The sequence below is a fragment of the Fistularia commersonii genome, chromosome 22 (assembly GCF_037954325.1).
Source record: "Fistularia commersonii isolate RoL2024-O1a breed Wild chromosome 22, RoL_Fcom_v1.0, whole genome shotgun sequence".
Classification (NCBI taxonomy): Eukaryota; Metazoa; Chordata; class Actinopteri; order Syngnathiformes; family Fistulariidae; genus Fistularia; species Fistularia commersonii.
Window position 1 is genome coordinate 7,881,318 of NC_141305.1, and position 22,222 is coordinate 7,903,539.

At 42.8% G+C, this 22,222-nt stretch overlaps 1 protein-coding gene across 1 annotated transcript in view; it reads left to right on the forward strand.

The window, feature by feature from the left end:
* adamts3 (ADAM metallopeptidase with thrombospondin type 1 motif, 3) overlaps nt 1-12,969 on the forward strand; it is an 87,341-nt gene extending 74,372 nt beyond the window's left edge. Inside the window, 6 exon segments of the mRNA XM_086169746.1 lie at nt 1,332-1,495; nt 2,488-2,644; nt 3,374-3,506; nt 8,557-8,764; nt 9,536-9,653; nt 12,310-12,969. Coding sequence (XP_086025872.1) covers nt 1,332-1,495; nt 2,488-2,644; nt 3,374-3,506; nt 8,557-8,764; nt 9,536-9,653; nt 12,310-12,737 — 1,208 coding nt within the window. The 3' untranslated portion in view covers nt 12,738-12,969.
* Nucleotides 12,970-22,222: the final 9,253 nt, after the last annotated feature.

Genomic DNA, 22,222 nt, shown 5'->3' on the forward strand with positions numbered 1-22,222 from the left:
AATACTTTTTATTATTTGTATGTTGTTGTTATTATTGTCAATAGTAATAATGATAATAATACAAATAAAATAATGAATCAAATCTGCATTAAATTGCCCCAAAATTAACCAAATATTAAAATCTGTAAAACTGAAATAAGAAAGAAATAGATATCCAAAATCCACAAGAATACAGGGAGGGAGAAAATCCTAAAAATATGCAACATAAAAGGAGAATTTGTAATAGGAAATAAAAACGAGGCAATTTTTTTATTCATTATGTTATTACATACTTGTTATAATTGTTCTGAATATTTAGCTAGGTTAGTTGTTAGTTTGTATTTTGTGGTCAAACACACTTCCGTCTAGCTGTGTTTGATCAAACATACTATTACTTATAAAAAACAACAAAATCAAACATCAACCTCCAGGAAGCTGCAGAGTAAAAAAAAAAATCCATTGATTATTCAATTTTCCAGCAATCCTTCTGATCCAGTGATCAATAGCGCCTGCTGCTCTTAGTCACACACACACACACACACACACACACACACGCACACTCCAGGTTTTGTTTTTACTGCGTTTGTATCGACCCCTCCTGTTTCTTCAAATAGTAGCGTGTGGTCGTCATGGGGGGGGCGCCGCAAACTGGGCTCAGAGCAAAAGAAGCGAACGAAATAAATAAACAAACAAACAGATTAATAAATAAATGAATAAATAAAAAACACAGGAGAGGAAACCCAAGGCCTATCATTTTGCTTCTCAGATATTTTTTTAGACGGACCATTTATTTTCCTGGGGGACAAATGAGTTTTGTCATCCATCAGCGATAAATGTAATGGGAAAAGTCAAAAGCTGGCCCGGAATTATTCTCCAAATGGCATTATCATGGCTTCCAACCCCACGGGAATAATAAGTGTGTAATAAGGGTGTTGTTACACGCCCAACCCCCCCATACTTGTTTTATAGTATTAGTTTTGTCATTAAAAATAAACTATGGCAACTTCAACCACATGACCTCCAATTGTTTTTTTTTCCCTATCAACTGCCTGACCTTCTGACTTCCTGTCACAATGTAAAGGGAAACAAAAAAACAAAAAAAACGGAGGTTTCCTCGCTGGTTTGGGTTTCAGGTTTTTCCATTTTTTTCCCATGGCATGAAATGCAGCAGAGCTAGAATTCCTGCCGTTTCGTGTGAACGCTTTTGTTAGAGAACTGACGAAAACCAATCGGCCTTTCGTCGGTTCGGATAGACGAGTCCCCTCCACCCTCTTCCTGCCCTTCGATTAACCTCCGTCTTGACCTCGCTGGCTATACGTTTAACCCCTTCGTGGCGGGACGCCTGATTGCAGCGGTGAAGAACCAGGCCACGGGCCACTACATCCTCAACGGGAAAGGCGAGGACGTCAAGTCCAGGAGCTTCATCGACCTGGGCGTGGAGTGGAACTACATCATCGAGGAAGAGGCGGAGACGCTGCACACCGACGGGCCCCTGCACGACCCCGTGGTGGTTCTGGTGAGAGCGCGTCCCTGGGAGTCCGTGTTAAAAAATCGGTTAATACATGTCTGTCTAATAGACAATTATGTAATATACCATCTATTACCATGTAATAGACTCTATTACATGGTAATAGATGGTATATTACACAAGTCCGGGTGATCTTTGGCTGCAGATGCACAGATTTTAAGTAAGTTGTTGACTAGGGGTTCAGGAACTTAAACCTGATTCGGAGTAACTCGGGTTCTGGTCTGTGGACCAGGCCTGGGTGGGGTCACGTCTGGGGGTCAACGGCTGGCCTGGTTTAGAGAAATCTTTCCAAAACAATAAAATAAAAAAACAAACAAATAAAAAAGAGGGATCATTATCACCTTGTCAAACAACTGAAACAGGAATGTCCGCTCAACCACATTTACGCCTGCTTTCTGTTATTCTAAGATACTTTTACTCCCAGAATAAACTCCCGTTTGTGTGTGTAATGAGGGGGGTGAATAACTCTGATAGCTTTTTAATAACCAAAAAATTTTTTTTATATCAGGAATATTATTGACAAGTGATTTTACTGTATTAGATTCAACAGTTATTTTTTGGCAAAATCTTGAATGATATATTTTTTTTAACTTGACGGTTTGGATGGATATTATTCGTTTCCTTATGCAAATCGATGGGATCCCTCCGCAGGGCCTAATTTGTCAGGAGTGATGCGGTCATGTGATCTGCCGGACGGCGCCAATTAAAATGTAAAAGCAATTACAGATAAAAGTGATTTCATCCTTTTAATGTTTTTTTTTTTTTCTCACAGAGAGAATATTAAATGTATCAGCGCCGCCGCCAAAGTACACGGCGTGGGTGTCAGTCAAACAAAGTTGATATATACGTATAATTGTGTGTGTGTTCTGCATTCATTAACATAATTTATTCCCTGCTTGAGGGTGTTTTACAGTGAAATCTGAATTGAAAGAAGGTTCCTTTATGTTTTTTTACATCCCTTCTTCCGACGTTTTCCGCAGATCATTCCCAAGGACAACGAGACGCGCTCCACTCTGATGTACAAGTATATCATCCACGAGGATTCGGTGCCCGTCAACAACAACAACGTCATCCAGGAAGACACGTACGAGTGGGCGCTGAAGAGCTGGTCGCCGTGCTCCAAGCCCTGCGCTGGCGGTGAGCTGCGAATTTACATCACATCGGGGGGGGGGAATAAACGTCTGTTTAAGCCTCACGGCGGCTCAAACCTACTTTAAACAGCATTGCTTTGTTACTGTGTAATAAGCATGTAATGAGCAGTGAATATGTATTAACATCCGTCAATGAAAAACACAAGCATTTTATTTATCAATACAGAAATAAGGGAATGATATTAAATGAAAAAATTCTTGAGTTAATAACATCATTTTATAAAGATCATCGACAAAGTTCTATAAAGTTTTTCGCTGCTTCCGTTATGCATTTGTTGATTACGATCTTTTAGAAAATAAGTTTTATTAAAAGTTGTTACGTTGTAGTTAGATCGCGGCCCTATCGAAGTTAATAAATCATTTTTCAGGCCCTTGTTAATAAACCGTACTATTCGCAGCTCTCAACATATCGGGAAAAGATCCGACAGCTGGTCTCAAATGATTAAATCAGGATTTGAAAAATTGATAGTTTGTTTCTTAATGCGTAGTAGTGTGCATCGCTGATTGTTCATGTCGCCTTGTCTGTTCATTAATATAATACATCATGTTTTAGAATAAGTTTTCATTATAACACATGCTGCAGCTTGTAATTCAATCCCGTGGGAATTCTTCTAATCGGTAATTCCGCCTTGAGGTTTCAATGAAACCCCATTTAGAGGAAGAAGAGAAGTTTATGAAGAAACTCGATTTTCTTTATTTTTATTTATTCACAAAGGGTATCAGTACACTAAATACGGCTGCAGGAAGAAGGGCGACACCAAGATGGTGCACCGGGGTTACTGCGACGTCGGCAAGAAGCCAAAGCCCATCCGGAGGATGTGCAACCTGCAGGACTGCACGCAGCCACAGTGAGTGGGGTTCTTTTGGTTAGCGTAGCACTTAGCATACCTCAAAGTTCTCCCATATTCGGTTTCCCCTCTTCTCCCTCTGCATCTGCTCGGGTTCCTTTCATGGTGGCTCTGTAGAAGTGGTTCCTCTCGGGTGGGCGTTGCGCTAGCGTAGCTGTTAGCGTACAACGAGTTCTGGGTTCTCTCCGGGTTTTCTGTCTTCTATCAGCACCTCTCTATTCTATTTTTATGCCAAACTTCACCTCTTACCTCAATTTGGCTACATCCCGATTAGCAGCGTGGTGAATGAATGAATTGATACGTGAATATAGAAATTCAGGTGTCCATCAGCTGCCAAAACAGTAGCATCACAGCTAACTAGCAAACCTGCTTTACGCTAATCCGGCTATGGAAGGAGTGAAAGTGGGTTCGACGGCGGCAGATGATTGGCGACGGCGACCAATGAAGGAACCAGCTGACATGAAAAGATGATCCATCCGACTCCGAACGGCGGGATGAGAAGTTGGCAGACAACCCGAAAATTAGCGGGATGGAATAATATTAATTTAACAATCTGCCGCCGTGGATTACCATAAAAGTTCACCTTAAGGCTAATGACTGGCGGGTGAATAAAGTCCGACGGCAGCATCCGCAGCGCATCGCTACAACACCCGTTCTGCTTCTCTGGTAAAACCGGTCAAAGGATTAACTCAATGTTTGCGCAACGGCGTTAATCTCGTGCTCGCGGTCACTTCCAGGCAGAGACTGAGCGATAATAGCGGCGCGGAGGGCCGGACCCCCGTCGACCCGGCTCTCCAAACTGGATGTGAATACGGGGAGAAAACCGGGAATAATCCAGGAAGCTTCGTAAAATCAGAGTGGGATTACCGTTAATCCCCGTCGGGCAGACGCTTTTTCAAGTTATTTTCCACCTGACCCACGATCCTGCACCCGAATCCAGCGTTTAGCTCATTTTCAGTTGTGGGATTACCCCCCCAACACACACACACACACACACCACCAACACCACAGAACTCAGTTGGGAAGCGAGATTGAGATAATCCAGCCGGGTCGTCCCGTTCCACCGGTGTAGGGTGTCGAGCTATTCCAGCGCGTTCAAGAAAGAACCCTTTATTTACATCTATTTCCAGATGAAAACCAGGTTCCCGGGACATCGCCATGGCAACCTTGTGTTCTCCCTCTAACCCTGCCGTCTGATTGGAGCGCCCGTCCCCTCCCTCTTCAACTTTTGAGCTTTTTCTTTTAAAAAACTACAATCATTGATGTCGTTCACTTCACATTATTGCCGCTAGCAATGTTTATTTGGTTTCCATGGAAACGTCTGACTTCAGATTCAGATTTTTTATTTCTTCTATCTTGACGTGTTACAATCCCCGACTTGGAGCGAAACGCTCAATATCCCGGCGGCGCCCGTTCACACAGAGGTGTATCTCCGACTGACGCATACAATAAAACATAGCAGAATTAATTCATTCATTTCGCCGTTCAAAAGGCGTTCTTTAGTTCTAAGAACCACAGGCTTTTATTTTGGTGGATTCCTTAAGAAAATATCAATGCAGTTAATCATCTGCTAAGATACTTAAATAACAAAATGAAATTAAAGAAGCCAGGGATGTGGCTTCCTTTCTGCCACGGTAGACGGCGGCGTCCGAACGCGGGGTCTCCACAGGCGAGGGCTTGCAGGTGGAAATCCGAAAGGCGCGAGGGATTGGATATAAGCTGGTTAGTCTTGGAGGCTAAGAGACGGGGAGGGCGGGCCGCTCAGGGTTCTGAGGATTCTACCGCTGAGCTCCAGCACACCGTGGCGACCCACGAACCGCCACCCCAACCCCTCTGGATGACAATTCCCTGCCCGCTCTTCCTCACCGATTTAGGCAGTGACATCTGAGGCGGAAGAGATGAGTGTGTGCACACGTGTGTGTGTGTCTGTGTCTGTGGATGACTAATCTTCAGGCAACGATTATATTTCCACGAGCAGTCAAACCGCTGGCAAGTGAAGATACGCCGATATGTGGTGCTACTCGTCCCGGGTTGTAGTATTTTTAAAGTATTTTAAAATTATTTGGTGTTGTTTTACCTGTTTTTTTATCCAGACGAAAGTCACAAGTGGACTCAAAACTACAAATCGGTGCACTTCCACCTTCCATCCAAGGAGAGGAGCGGGCAAACATCCCATCATAAACAGTTGTTGAGTAGAATCATCGACCCCCCCCCCCATTTGATGTAAAGGTTAGATTCCAACAAGCGAAGTTTTGATTGGACGGCAGCTGGTGTCGGCGTTGTCAAAGGACACGCCCCCTTTAATGATGACCTCATGATGTCACCGAGGGGAATATGAAACCTGCAGCCGCGCCACCATTCGGGTGTTAGATGGCGGTTACCAAGGCAACGAATGTTCCCCCGGGAGTCGCGTTTTAAGATAGAACAAACACTCGAGCTTCCACGGACACGGCGAGCGGCAAGCGGGAGTTTTATCTGGCTAAAAAAAAAAAAACAAAGACACAGAGGAGCAGGGGGGGATTAGCACCCTCTTGTTGAAGCCATTATCATCTGACAGAATGCTAATTAATCACCATTTAAACAGGGTAAACATCACGAATACTGAAACCCTCCTGTTCCATCGTTTGCTTTCCATTCATCCATTCATTCATGTGTTGCCCGGGGACACCGACGACCACAAAATCTGAATTAGCAGGAGCGATTTGATTTGCCGAGCAAGTGAGACTAACTTAATGTTGGACAATCGGATTGGATCAGCTTCGAAGGAAGCTGATATACTGGGTATTATTTGAAAAACAGAAAAAACCTTTAGATGCTTTGACATCTTATCTTATCTCCCCATGGGTATTGTTGTGATTAAAATTATTCATGTCACCAGTACTTGACGTGAAAGCAAATATTTCCATCCTTGAGGACCAGCATGTTCAGCGCTTCACGTTAAATCCTTCAAAGCAGCGTAAAGATTATTTCATGAAGGACTCATGGGAAACAAAACGTGCAAAGCTACGCTACCTTAGCCAGAACCGTCAACCTGCCATGGGTATCAAGCTAACACACTCCAGTCAATGTGTGTGTGTGTGTGTGGATGCGCAGTTATGACCTTTTGTAAAAAAGGTTAATTCGATCTGCTTCGCGGGGGAATAAAATAATAACAAAAAGGGAGGGAAAAAAACCTTGACACTTACGTTTGCCATATGCTCCGATAGCGATCGATTAAATTATTCCTTTTTATTCTAGAGAATGACACCCACTGGGATTAATCTATAAATTACTCAGATTATCTCTCTCTGGAGTACACGAGCGGCAGACAGATGATTTCAACCTGCACCTCGACTTTTCAGAGCGTGACTTGAACAAACGCATTGGGAAAAACAAACAAACAAACAAACAAAAAAAACAACGTGTATTTGCAGTTCCACCGTTTGGCCACTAGGGGATTTTAAGTTCGAAATCGCGAATTTGTGTTCAGCAGCTGCAAGGAGCGTTTGCTTTCTGTCGTCAACATCTCACTGAACTATTAGCCCAACGCAGTTTTAACTCGGTTGGTGCCTCAGGCGGAGGCTGGCAGAAGTCCTGAGTGACTCAAACTGTCAAAATAAAAGCTCAGGTTACTCATTGAACTCAAAAGCCCAGAGATTTGTTTTTCTACTTCTTCATCTCAACTCGTGCGTGTGTTGCTCTGTCTGAATAATAGACCAGACCAGAATAATACAACCACCCCACACACACACACACCCCTGCTGTGATGCAAAACAATAAAACACCCAGATAAAATAGACAGTAAGACGACTAGGGAAGCCGCGGCAAAGTTTGTCATTTGTTTTCTCGGCTACGAGAGAGACGGCGTGGATGGCGGCAGCGCCCAGGAGCAATTTTGATGCGCAAAATACTCGCAGTTTAACGTGATATATCGGTAAAATCATCATAACCCTGCACTGCCTTGAAGGATTTTACGTGAAGTGCTAAACATGCTGGTCGTCAGGGATGGAAATATTTGCTTTCACATCAAGCAGGAGTGACTTAAAAACATCCCATAATTTTAATCACAATACCCATGGGGAGATAAGACATCTAAAGGTTTTTGTCTGTTTGTTTTTCAAATAATATCCAGTATATCACTGTCCTCGTGTCAACCGACGCTGATCACGTCCGATCGTCCGAGTCTGTCCGGCTCGACCAATCAGATCGCGCCGGCTTATTCGGATTTTCCTCTTGTTTTTCGTTAGTTTTCCTCCCGGCTTCGTCCCGCGCCTGCTCATTTAAATGTCAAAGTGGTCGTCGGTGTCCCCGGGCAACACATGGATGAATGGACGATCGCAAAGCAAACAATGGAACAGTAGGGTTTCAGCATTCGTGATGTTTAAATGGTGATTAATTAGCATTCTGTTAGATTATAATGGCTCGAACAAGAAGGTGCTTACCGTCCCTCCCCTCCTCCTCTGTGTGTTTGTGTTCATCGATCACGATGTAAATACCATGATGACATACACTTGGAGATGGCACTCAAATCTGTGTTTACCACTAATGGTTGATGTCATGCTCAATGCGATCATTCCTGAAATGTGTTGGGAAAAGTCTATGCAGGTGATTCCTGCCTGTGGTGCTGACAAAAAAATCTCCTGGGGGGGTGGGGGAGGGGGATCACCTTCAACCATTCATGCTTTGCTTCTTTTCCCCTTTTCTGTCTGCTGGCTGCAGAATGTAAGCCATGGTTCTGGTCATAACAGTAGCAAGTGATGCAAGCTATGGTGGCCGAAGGATGGGAGCCACGGTGGTAGCCATGATGGAAGCTATAGTAGCAACTGTGATTGAGGCCATTATGCCGGCCATGGTGACAATATCATGGAAACCACTGCGGTAACACGATGGAGCCTATGGTGGCAGCATGACAGAAGCAACTGGTGGTAGCCATTGGTGGCAATATGGTGAAAGCAGTGGTGGTGACTATGGTGGCAGCATGATGGAGGCCACGAATCTGACCGTTCCAACCGCGATTTTTTTTAGTTTTGACATCCTCTCCCTAACTAACCCCCCCGGTGTGTCCTCCTAGGTGGATCTCAGAGGACTGGGAACACTGCACCAAGACTTGCGGCAGCCTGGGCTTCCAGATCCGAACGGTGCGCTGCATCCAGGTCCTTCACGACGGCACCAACCGCTCCATCCACAGCAAGTACTGCAGCGGGGAGAAGCCGGAGAGCAGGAGGCCCTGCAACAGGGCGTCTTGCCCCTCCCAGTGGCGGACGGGAGCCTGGTCCGAGGTGCGGTATCCAGGCGAGCGGTGTGTTTGCAAGGGATATGTAGGCGGATAAACCTTCTTGCGATCAAAAAGCCGCTTTAAGAACATCCACTTTTCTTTGGAACTTTGAAGTCTCTGGTTGCACTTGATCTTAAGAACTCAGAAAAATAAAACATGAGGCTACTCGGATATTCAACCCCTCCACCCGCCACCGCTTCTCCACCACCACCTTCAGTCAACCGTTACAAAAAACGAGACCTTTAGAGGGCTCTAAAAAATCCAATAAACCAAACGCCCTGCTGAGCAGCGATACGCGGAGAGGAGCTAACGAGGCCCAACATGTACGTTAACGGTGCGAGCTGCTTCATTTATCAGAGCCAAGACGCCCGCGGCTTCGGCTGACCGACGCCCAAACCGCGCAGCCTTGTTTTTTGAGATGTTTGTGATCGAGTCGAACTGTCTGTCAGAGTCGAGCAAGTGTTATAATTATGTAATTACCGTGTTATTATGGAAGGAACACTTCACCCGCAATGAATATACTATAGAGCTCTGCATTGTAGTTCTTCATAATCTATAACATCCAAAACAACAACAAGGAAGCACAGAGTGCTACTAAGGACCTTGTCAATTGGTCTTTTGGATACGGGGCAAGAAGATGTCTTAGACTTCAAGTCAACATCTGCGAAAATGTGATGACTGTCAAAGAACAATTCATTTTTTTGTGAAAATAAAAAGAAATATATCTGCGGTCTTTCGCTGTACATAAAAAGCTTCTTTTTTCCCGCCTCCCCAGTGTTCTGTCACCTGCGGCGAGGGGATGGAACGTCGCCCGGTAACCTGCCGGATTGGAGATCAGTGCAACGGGGAGAAGCCCGAAAATGTGAGAACGTGCAGACCGGGACCCTGCCACGGTAAGGAACCCCTACCATTCGCTCACCTGCCTTTTCCTTTTGGTTTGATATTCAAAGCTATGGGGGTGAGAAACAATAACGTGCAGACATCAAGCTCTTGACGTCGGTAATGAGGCCTTCTCATGATGCCCAGACTGAGCGTGTCAATGCAGCTAGCGTTAGCCAACCAAAGTGATAAGAAAAAAGTTAATCCAAAACCTGAGATGCTGTAAGCCAAGCTAAATAATGAGACCTTCACTAATAGTGCTTTATTGTTTTTAAACGTATGTGAGTTTAGCTATCAACATGTTTACATCGGAGCTGATGGAGGAAATGCATACCTCAATCTAGAATGTAGGACATCTTTTGAGGCCTCTGCCCTGAATGTGCTTGTATTCATTGTATTTGTAGCATAGCAAGTTAGCATCTTTTACGCCAAACTATCCCCTTTGCTTAAAGACAGGAAATGTTGCTAAACTAAAGTGAGCTAATTGTACTACAAGTCTGATGCTAACATTAGCATTGTCACAATGTGTTTGGTTGATTACCCCAATCATTTTTTGGCAAAGCTAGTTGGCTGCGGGCTAGCCAGGCAGGCGGCGGAGGAATGCTAGCAGCAGTAGATGAGGGATTGAGCTGCTCCGCTCTTAGAAAAGTCCTACAACTGGACTTTTAGGCTGAGGACACAATTCATTGGATGTGGCTACGGGGACAGCGGGCTTGGCCGTCAATCAAACACAAAAATTAGAATACGAGGATTAAGGTGTTAGGAATTTGCAGGAATATCAAAACCAGGGAGGGGTCAACAGAGCAAAACTGGACTACAATTATGGCAGAAAGAGCAGATGGCTTTGCGAAAAACAGTGACAACCAACCATTTTGTTGGCCATGTTTCTTTACACCATGGGCACCCACACTTTTTTGCCTTGCAATCAATATAATGACCAAATGTCATTCCAAATGTCCATCAGTCATGGTGGAACGCTATTTGGATTGAGATCTCCAATTGGCTGTCCTGTATGTCAATCAAGCGTGTCAATGCTGCAGTGGGGATGGATGATAGGCTAACAGCTATTTTTAATGACATGCGATCTACCCGCACTAGCTGTACTGTAGTGTATTCTGTGGCTTGCACTTGAGTCATTTTTTTTTTACGTTGTGCGTAAAAAAGTTTATTTTGAAAGGCGAAGATCGACCCGCCTCGCCTTTGTAATCGACCAGTCGATCAGGATCGAGGTGTTGGGTGCCCCCCCTGCTTCACACCTTCACAAGTAGCAAACAGAAAAGCAATGTTCTCACTTCAGTGCCATAACCCAAATGAGAGTAGATGTCAATAATGGTCCCCCTTCTTCCCTTCAATGCCACAGAAATAAAACTAGCACATTCCAATGGCGTTTATTCATAGAGTGTGACATTTTTGTTATTTTACAGAACAAACACGTTTATATATTTTCAAAGACGACAGGAAGGAAATCGAATAAAATAAAATAAAGGTCTGTTGATCCTTGGTTTTTATCATTGAGCTTTTATTTTTTAAGGGCAGCTCCAGTTAAAGGACATCTAATACTGACTGTCGCATATTTTCTCAACAGCTCACAAAAAGAAAACCAAAATAATGATTTGGAAAAGTTTTGGATTATCATTCTAAACAGACCTCTCCTGTCTTTTTTTGATGAAAGTAAATGTCAAGTTGATATTTGGCAAGATGCGACCTTTGCTAATTTTGGTAAAATCCCGCCAGGGAAAGTTATTCAGAGCCGAAGCCCTCGAGCTTTGCCTGTAGCCGTTAGCTAAGATCAATCTACATGGGAATTAATACAGTATATTAGCAAACAGTTCCCACAAGGAGCATTTAAACTCGTGATAGTACACGTTTTGTACAAATAGTACCGGGAGATATACCTCTCATTGGAATCTAGTCTCAAATGCCGCATTTTTAAGTTTGCAGTCTCCTGACGCCTTGAACGCCCCCCTCTACTCCTGAACTCAGGTCACCTGTTTAGGCCTGAAGTCCAGGGCTAGTGTTAGCATGCTAGTGCTCTCAGCAGTGGAACAGGATTTTTTAAGTATTTGACCTTTTGATCAGAATGTCAAGTATACGCCTTCTCGAGCTCGCAGCACTTGAACAGGCTTTTGCTTTCAGTACTTTGACATTTTGATTTAAATGGTGAGTGTAAGCATGCTAGTGTTAGCAGGCTAGTGTACTCAGTACTCAAACGGGTATTTGTTTTGAGTGTTTTTGAGATTTTTGATTTGAATGGCTAGTGTAAGCCTGCTAGAGCTCGCAGCACTAGAACAGGCTTTTGTTGTCAGTACTTTGAGATTTTTGATTTGAATGGCTAGCGTAAGGACGCTAGTGTTAGCAGGCTAGTGTGCTCTGCGCTCACACAGGCTTTTGACGTTTGGATGGCTAGTACAGGTACACTAGTGCAGTACAGTGGACGTTTCCATGGCAACTTAGCTAAGATTATCTTGCTTTTGTTTTCTATGAAGTTTAAGGAAGGAGTTAGGGACCCGTTTTGCCACACCCTTCTGAACCTTCCGGTCCCGCTTTGGCTGGGATGTTTTTTTATTCCAACACATAGCAATTTATAACGATTAAGTTGTATAATCCCTCCCAACCACAAGGGCGTCACCACAACTTCCGAGGTCAACTGGTCTGCCTTCTGACTTTCAGATGAGCCATGTAACGGAGACAAATCCATCTTCTGCCAAATGGAGGTCCTGGCGCGGTACTGCTCCATCCCGGGCTACAACAAACTCTGCTGCGACTCCTGCGGCAAAAGGGGGGGAGTCATGTCCCTGTTCTCCGAGGCCGCCGAGACGGAGGAGCACGCCCGCTTTGGCTCCGCCTCCCAGCTGCTAGAGACGCTCACTGCTTCTGTGGCGGCTAACATCACCCGCGCCGGGAAACAAGGCCCGCCGAGGAACGCCGCCACCCCGGCGCCACTCAAGAAAACCCCGCCCAAGATCGCCACGGCGCCGAGGCGGGTACCGCGGCACGCCGGCGGGATGCCCATCGCCGCGGAACCCGGTCAGGGTCAGAAGCTTTGTGGCTCCACGGGAAGCCGGAGGCCGGCGTGGCGCTCCGGGGTGGAGAGATGAAGGCGGCGCTCTTCCTCTCCAGGGACAGTAAATGTACATTAGATGTCCTGCTTCATCCTGAGTCTTCTCAAACCAAAAAGAGCGAGAGAGAGAGAGAGAGAGAGAGAGAGCGAAAGAGAAAGAAAGAAAAGTGCTGGTTCACTTTGTTTTTATCAAAAACCTCTTTTTTCTTCCCCCCTTACAAAAAGGAAAAGACGCCATACTTTTAATTTTGTAGAAGACAAGAAAAAAAGAAAGGGAAATAAAGGAGGGGTGGGGGGGTAACTTGGTCCAAGGGGAGTTTTTCTTTTTTTAAATCAAGAATATATTTCCCAAATTAAGATGAAAGGTGTTCAGAACCGGACCAAAGATCTAACAAGGAAAAAAAAGGTTTAAAGTTTCTCATATATATATATATATACACACACACACACAAACATATATATATATATATATACACACATACATATATAATATATATATATATATATATAAACACACACACATATATATATATATACACATATATATGTTTGTGTGTGTGTGTGTATATATATATATATGTGTGTGTGTGTATATATATTTATCCTGCGATTCCTGTCAAGTGACGCTACTGCGGTCTCTATGGTAATGGGTATTTATAAAAGTTGTAAATACTGTACATGGGAATATCAGTATTATCACACCCGTTTGCGCTCAGCGGCGGCGGGACGTCACAATATTTACACATTCAGCCATTTTGTTTTATTTGCGTTGACGCCGCAGTGTTTGACTCCACAAAAGAATGCGGTTTTTACCTGACTGAATACTTGAAGAGACCCCCTTTTTTTTTTTTTTTTTTTTTTTTTTTTGGAGGGAACGGCTCCTTTGCTGTGACGTTAGATGAAGCGGGAGGCAGTAAATTTGTCCCGCGCTTGTTAGCTTAGCACAGGTGAACATGGGAGTCTATGGTACTGGTAGCCAGCTCTCCGGCAGGTCATCGAATACACATGCTGCGTAATTCGAATCTGATCAAATAGCCAATAGCTGGAACTACTTTCCAGGCGAGGTGCCCCAGTCGTTAATGCAATAAAGTAACAATCAGCTCAAGCTGATCACCAAACTAATAAAAGAAAACCATGCAGACGTTCCAGCATCATGATGCCGATTGTGGAAATACGCAAAGCCAGAGCGAATGTCAACGAAATTTCAATCCCTTTCTTACAATTAAAAAAAAAAACCCTTTTGAGACCCTTTTTTTTTTTTTTTTTTTTTCCCATAAAAATCACTTTGTAGTCAAGGAAGTAGTTTCGGCTTAGAATCCCATTTTAAAAAAAAGAAGATTTTAAAACCTCCACATCAGAAATGTGAATTTGATGACGTAAAGGGGTTACCAATTTTATGCTAACAAGCAGCTGGACCCTGTTGGGGATTTTTTTTTTTTGTCTGTTTGATTTCTCTAGCAAATAGACACATTTCAAAATAAAAGTGAGCGAGTCCCTTTAAATGAATCGTTCAGCTCTGTGCATAATAAAGCTACACGCCTTTTTTGGTTAGACTTTGCTTCAAGAAAAAAGTAGGAAAGGTGAACTTTTACTTTTATGAATCCTCTTACATTTCAGCTTTTTTTAATTTTTTTATTTAATTTAATTATTTTACTGTTTCCTCAACCAACTGGTGCTCAACCAAACCTACAAAAACGGGGCACATAAATAAAGATGTATGTCAAGTTTAAATTGACAGCCTTGTTCACGCTGGAAACACACACACACACACCCACACACACACTCACACACATAGGGCTACCCCTCGTAATGATCTTTAATTTGAAAGCTTTACAATCCGATTCCCAAATATATAAAAAAAAATTGTCTTTATTTGACCTTAATGGCATCAAACATTACAGAGCTGAATGATTGCTGTATTATTCATAGACTACCTAACTTGACTAAGATTAATAAAGCCTTTATGTCCAATTTATTAACTGTTAACTAAGGTGTTATTACATTAATCTGGCAATGTTTGTAGTCAGTGAAAATATGAAGCGTACAAAATACGCTGTATAAATTTCAAAATATACATTATTTCACAGGTTTCTATATAAATATATGTATATACTGTTAGAAAATGTTCAAAGCGTGCTAAGGGTCAGTCACCCTTTTACTTCACTTTGTCGCCTCATATTTTATTAACGTCAAAGTATCATGCTTGAGTTCTTTCGCCCTGGTTTTCAGCCTGAACAAGGATCGGTATCTGAGAAAAAAAAAATCTCATTCAACCACGAGAACTCTCAAAGGAGTTCAGACATACGCAGAAATGGAAAAGAACTAGCTTTTTTTTTTAAAAAAAAAATGGCGAAAGACGATGTTGAAAAGGATTCTCCTCGCAACCACCGTGCATCTGACTGCAATAGCAACATACACTTTTTAAAAAAAATTTTTTTTGTAATTTTCAGCGAAAATAGCTCAGAACTCCTCATGCTCCCTCCTGTGTGCCAATGTATAGTACCTGTATATAGCGTTGAGTATGGATATATTTATTGAAAGGCCAAAAAAAACAAAACAAAAAAAAAAAAACTATATATTTAAAAAAAAGAAATTAAAAAAAAAAAAAGGCTCTGCTTTACTTCTACGGCACGCTGCAGTGCTGTCCCCTCCTCTTTTTCTAAATCTCTCCGAGGAGATGCGTAGACTAGTGGTGACATTGTTTTTCACAAACAATTAGATGTAAATATACACGCTCAATTTATGAGATGTTTTTCTTCCTCGTGTCAGAGGGCTGTCTTTTTTTACAGCTGTTGTGTAGGAGTCGTGACGGGGCTGTGCTTTGTGCGCCACAGCGACCTGAACCCCCCACCCACCCGACAAACCCTTAAAAAAATAAATAGATAAAAAAAATTAAAAATATTGTATCCGAAGATAGCTTAGCGCCAGTTCCTGTATATTTTTAGTCGTTTTTTTTTTTTTAATCCTCCCCTTCCCGGCCACCTCATTTACTTGCTGCCTCTTTTAAAAAAAACAAAACAAAAAAAAAAAAAAAAACGACATTGCTGCTAACGCTACCCAGAGCTTGTAATGGTAAAGTACTAGCTGTAGGTGTTACCCTCGACAATCCCTGAGCCTCAGACAGATATACTGCATGGGATCCTCCGAGTACTGTATCGACGCGCCCTGTGCTACTCGTGCATTGTGATTGTCCCGACCGTCGAGTTCGCGCTCCGCTCTGATTCGCTGGTCTGTGTGTTTGTGTAGATTGAAGTGTACACTACTGATGCTGTTTGTTGTCACGGGGAGCACATAGCAATAAAAGTTACCATTAACAAACGTAGCCTGTCCTTCCTTTGTGTCCCCCCAGTCGGCCCTTGGATGACAATAAGGTGTTAGAGGTGTCTATTTTCCGTTGCCGCACTAGAGGAGGAACGCGATTTCTCATTTCGATCAGAAAACCGTGGAAAATACAAACTCAGCTTTTACTTTGGTCGCATTCGGATTTAGATTCTGATGTTGACATTGACGTGATGCACCAGGTCTGTTGAAAAATGACGGGAAAGGGGATTCTCATGTGACGCGAGGGGAAAATTCCCCATTCGTGATGCATCGGGATGGGAACGTGTTCGAAATGTATATGTAATTTATATTTATTTTAAATAATTTTATGTTTATAACGCATGTAAATGACTGGGTGAATGGTTGACAGTCTCTAAATGTGACCCTGAAATTGACTGGTCCAGAATTTTAAGCCACGGCTACTCGAGTTAAAGAAATATTCATGGCGTTAACTTTTCATTGACGGAGGGAACATTTGGTTGAGAAATGCGAAGACGGGTGATGGAAGACGTCCAGGTTATCCAATCATGTCTTTGGTGTCCAAGCATTAATTGGGTCAGGCATCATTCTATTCTCCAGAGACGTTGTGTGAAAACAAAACAAAAAAAGGGAGTTTATATTTATTTCCGAAAGCCTGTCTTAATCCCCCTCCAGCGCAGCGGCCGTTGAGACGTAAGTGGGATTAATTACTACGCAGTTATTGCTCTAATTTCATCACCGGTCAGGCTTAAAAACTGCGGTGTACTCGCTCGACTCGGTGAGAGCCACGTGGAGCGCTGACGGGAAAATCCAGCCGGCGAGAGCGAGCTGCCGAACAGGAACAAGATTGAACGCCAGGCAGATGATGATTCATTACCGTTAGCAATTAGCTTGCCCTGCAAAACAATTGCGGTGCGTTGTGTCGCTTCTGCAAAGATTCCGCTTCATAACTTAATACTAACTAGCTAATTGATTTTTCTCTGTTTTTGTCTCCTCGTGTTGGGTTATTGCGATCCCCAACTCCCGGCCCGGTCCAGGACCTCTTTGTGCCGCTGATCCAGGACCAGTGCTCCCATGAGCTTCTGCACAGCAGCTTTGGGCTAAAACATGGCGGGTCTTTGTCACGCTACATCGTAACTGCCTCACCAGTAGAGAAGAAGCAGATTGCTTTTCAGGAGCCGCTGCACTCCTTTCACAGTCACCCGCCTGTTACGTTTCGATGCCGCATCCGGGAAAACCAGGCGTGACTCGTGTTAAGATGCTAATCTAAGGCAAGCGTGAGGCTCTTAGCCCCGAGCTAGGAATCTTTCATTTCTTTTATTGCCCCTACAAAACAAACGGGGGTATAATTGTCGTCAGTCTCAGAGGTCCGCCCTTCCGAGAGTGAATGTTTTCGTCCTCGGGTGAAAAACGCCTGTGGGAAGAACGCTTACTACTCACTGTTGATTAAACAGCGCCTGCTGGGATGACGATAACCCATCTAACTAACTGGAGACAGAGTGAGATCTAGAGATGTTGTGTCATTTCTTTGACGCCAGGCTCGTTGATAATCACCGGGTTCCTACTATTTCCAGTTGTGACTCCCAACCAATTAAAATCTTTGAAAATGAAATCAGTCAGGACCCCAATTCATCCTCTTTCTAGTATGTCACCATTCCACCAGTGGTCGTCTACGCCCCTGGTACTGGTCTGCTTCGAGAAAATGTTTTTTTTTTTCCATTTATCTGTATTAAGAATGTATTCTCTGTATGATTCAAATCATTTTTAACACTTTCTTGGTGAAAATTGGCAATTAGATATAGGGCAGAGAGGTGAAGCAGGGGTGAATCGAGCGTCACCTCTAAACACCCCCACAAACCGTGGCGTGCGCTTGTTCTATTTTTCAGCTGTTATAATGAATTAGAAGGATTTGTCTTATTATTATACACAAGTAGACCTTCATATGAGCATGACACAGAATTATTCTTGCTGATCAGACGATAAACTGCAGAGAAAAGTCACAAGGTGAGGCAGACAGTGCTGTGCTGTACCTAAAGGGGGCCTAAGTGAGCTGATAGGTGGTCGTGCTTGCCATCCTCCTTCTTTAAAGAATATGGAATAAAACAAATACATAAATAAGGACAACTTTTATCAGAAACTGACAGAGCTTTTTCTGAAAGATAGGTGTATCAACGTCATAAACAAATGCAGTCGTCCCTCACCATATTGTGGTTTACCTTTTGCAGTCTCAATGTATTGCCGATTTTTAATCTACTATAAAATGAGTGATTAAAAACCCAAGTTTAACAGTAGCCTGGATTTTTAATCCGGGATCGTTTTTATTTGCAAATTTTATAACGCGGCTGATACCACAGATATGCAGTATGAATGTATTTTTATATATTCATTATTTCAATTGTTTGCATTAGGGGTGGGCAAACTATGGCCCGCGGGCCACATCCGGCCCGTTGGTCTTTTTAATCCGGCCCGCCAAAGATCGGTACAGCATTCATACTGGACGTGAATGATTGAATGATTGGACCAATGAATGTGGGAGCTTTAACAGGAGATTATTTCATTTTCGGACCTACTTGAGAACACTTGAGAATTTTCCTGAGCTGAATGACACAAATTGGCTTTGTGATTTAGCCTTTACTGTTGACATACTTGACACATATGAATGAGCTGAATGTGAAGCTATAAGGGAAAAAACGGTTTGTACATGAAATGCACGTCAGAGCCTTCAAAACCAAACTGGTTTTATTTTCAAAGCAAATGTCAGACGATGTTCCGACAAATGTCAGATGAGTTTGATATGTAATGTTAACAAATGCATTTTTTTTTTTTATCGTATCTTGTGCTGACCCGGCCCGTCTGTCAAATTTTAAAAGTCATCGCGGCCCCTGAGCCAAAAAGTTTGCCCAGCCCTGGTGTACATGGTAAAATAAGCATTGCCTAAGGTGGCGACCAACCAGAGCTTGGTGTTTTGTATCCTGGGCTCTGAATGTCTCAGCGACCGTAGCATTGTTCACTGCATCTCCTATACATAGCAGGCATACAGCATTTCACATCGATGTACGATCGATACTTGTAGTGTTACTCTATGTTTAAGAGTGTTTCTAAGAATATGGGAAAGGTTTATAAGAGCTTTAAAATAAGCTTTATAATATGTGTACATAATAGAATAAAAATTATGGTCGCTACTTCCTGGATTTTAAATGAGGGACAGCTGTAAAGGTAAGACCACAAGTGGTTTTCAGTGGGAATAAGCAAAAGAGTAAAAAGGGTTGACCTGAGGTGAATCATTCTCTTCATTTTCTTGTTATCCACCTTGCTGAAGAGCAACCTGTCTTGATATTGATAAAAGTGGCATCAGTTAAATCTTTAAAAAAACAACTAAAAATTGAACTGCAGGTCAAAACTGAAATTCTGTCGTACATCGCTCTTTGCTTCTATTTTCTTACATTTGGATTGAATCATTCAGGACAGGGTGCATTGCACATTTTACCGTTGTCTCTTGCCACTAAAAAAGAAATAGTCCATGAAATACGTTCCCATGTATGTGTTGCAGTGTGTGTCGGTGAGCGAGTGAAAAGAATGCTGATGAGATATGAAACATCACCAGTAGTCAATATGCAAAGTGAATAGGGAATAAGATGCTCTTGAGACCCTACAGTTGTAAATCTGACCAGCCATGACCCAACCCTGCTGCTGCTGCCGTGCCAGCTAAAGTTGCAATGGTTTCAATATCGTCAGATGTTTTGAACACAAAAAAAAACTAGTCGCAAGGCGGTATAGACGGGGTTTCGATCGAGTTCCCGTTGATTCTCACCCTCCGATCTGCCGCCACTGTCGGGTTCTGTTTGCTTGTTGCTTGTTGCAAACGTCACTTTACTGCCTTATGTGGATATGAAAAAAGACAAAAATAAAAACACACCCGTTACCCCGGTGTTTGATCTCCCTGGAGCGGCTGTCGCCCCAGCGGAGACGAGACGCAACGCTGATCTGGGGCGGTGAAGACGAAGAGGCGCCTCAGAAGACAAATCCGAAAGGTTTAGTTTTCTTAATTAACCTCGAAAAAATAGACCAAATAACAAACATTCAGGACTTTTTTAGAGGTGGTGGTGGGGGGGGACTTTCACTTCTCAGATGCAGGGCTGCGAAAAGTAACAATATTGATCGGTTGGTTGGATGGGGCCAGGTTCGATTTTATGTCAGCAGATATAATTAAGATTTTTTTGAATCCTCGGTTCCTCTTCCTGCCATTCAACCCCCCTCCCACGACTCCCAACACACACACACAAGCACACACACCCCAACCACTGAGAGGAAGTGATGACAAGTTCTGTATTTAACAGATAGCCAAAGAATACCTGCATGCTAGGAAACTGAGCGCACTGAAAAGGGCCATCGCTCCGAGTGATGCTCCATTTTCCATGAACCTGGAAATGGGATGTAATACAACACTGGCAGGCACAGGGTTGCCAGAAGAACGGCGGAGACGCAAGTGTGGAGAAGAAAAAGGCATAAAACACAACCATCGTAACAACTTGTCTCAGGGTCATTGGTAAGTACGATGACTTCCCGCTTTGTGAAAAAAGGCGTTTCCGACGCCTCTTACCCCTCGGCCTTCGCTGAAGAAATTCATTAAAAACATCTCCGAAAAAATGTAAATGTGCACCAAAAGAAATTGCGAGTTGGGCCTGTTGTTGTGGGTTCCAAGGTCTGAACCTCTCGAGAAGGATGTGAGCATGTTTAGTAGCTAATTAGCACTGACTATAATCCAGAGAACAAGGTCGGCTATCAACATTAGCTACAAGGAAAAACTACCATGATCAACAAACGGGATTAGCTAATAGGGACAGCTACCATGGATAGCTACCAGTGCTAGTTATCAGGGTCAGCAGCAAGGGTTAACTATCAGGGTTAGCTACCAGGGATAGTCCTCAGGGTTAGAAACCAAGGTGAGTTGACAAGGAAAGTAATTATGGTTAATAGAAAACCAGGGATGGCTATTAGATTTAGCAACAAGGGATAGCTACCACGGACAGCAACCGGGATTAGTTTATAGGGACAGCTACCATGGATAGCTACCTGCTTAACTGCTGTCACAGTTAACTACCAGGGTTGCTACATTTAGGCACTAAGAAGAAGTTTACCTCTATCCAAATTTCTCGACTGATTGATTAAAATGAGTGTTGAATGATATCATGTAAACAATGATCAAATATTAATTATGCATAAAATATAAAAGCTGTTGAATGTGTTATAATTCACAACATAAATACAATATTAGAAAACAGTTAGATGCCCATTATAGAAATGTAAAAAAAAAAAACCAGTCATTTACTTTTTTAATCAATCAATCATCAGGGAATTACCTCGGGTTTTCTATGATAATCAGATTTCCGTAATGACTTTGAACGCATCTCAATCGTCAGTCAAATAAATGGGTGGAAAATCGCGAGCCGTGATTGGTTGAGATTGGACAGGCGGAAGTGGGGGCGCTGTTTCAAAAACAAACAGAAGCGCTTCATGAATGAATGAGTGAATGAATGAACATCCCGTCCGCACCTGTCCAGGTGAGTCCTGAAATTCATTTTAAGACACCTATACCGGGTGATTCCGGTTCTGTGGTGCGATGGTTCCGTGCACGTCTTTGTCCGGTGGGCAATTTGAGTCCCGATTTTGCGTTTTTTGTGGGCCTTTTTCCTCGACGTGAACCAAGTTTATATAATAAAGTCTAGGAGCACTAGAATCTTCATTTCTAAATGTTTGGAAACATCATTGATTAGCGCATAGGAACAGGAAGTGGCGCAAACGGTTCCTTATTTGATATTGAAAATAATAGTTGTGCATTTTGTGAAGACATCATTGAAACCACAGACCATACATTTTTCTCGTGTGAAAAAGTACAAGGCTTCTGGGCTAAAACTCAAAAATGGATTAAAGATAAATTTCCATCATCACCAATTTTTTTCTCAGTAGATGATTTAACATTTTGATTACTTTTAGGCAACAAAAGAGATTAACTCTGTGTCAGTGTTATTTTATGCCTGGCCAAGTTCTTCATACACAAACAAACAGATTGCAAAAATGTTGCCCCAGTTTTACGTTCTTTATAAGCGATTTTGAATTATATAAAAAAAATCCTCAAAATTTAGGGGAAAAATCCAAATAACAAAAAATATACAGTTTTATGACTGATATTTCTTTTGATCCACTGAGTTAAATACATATTGT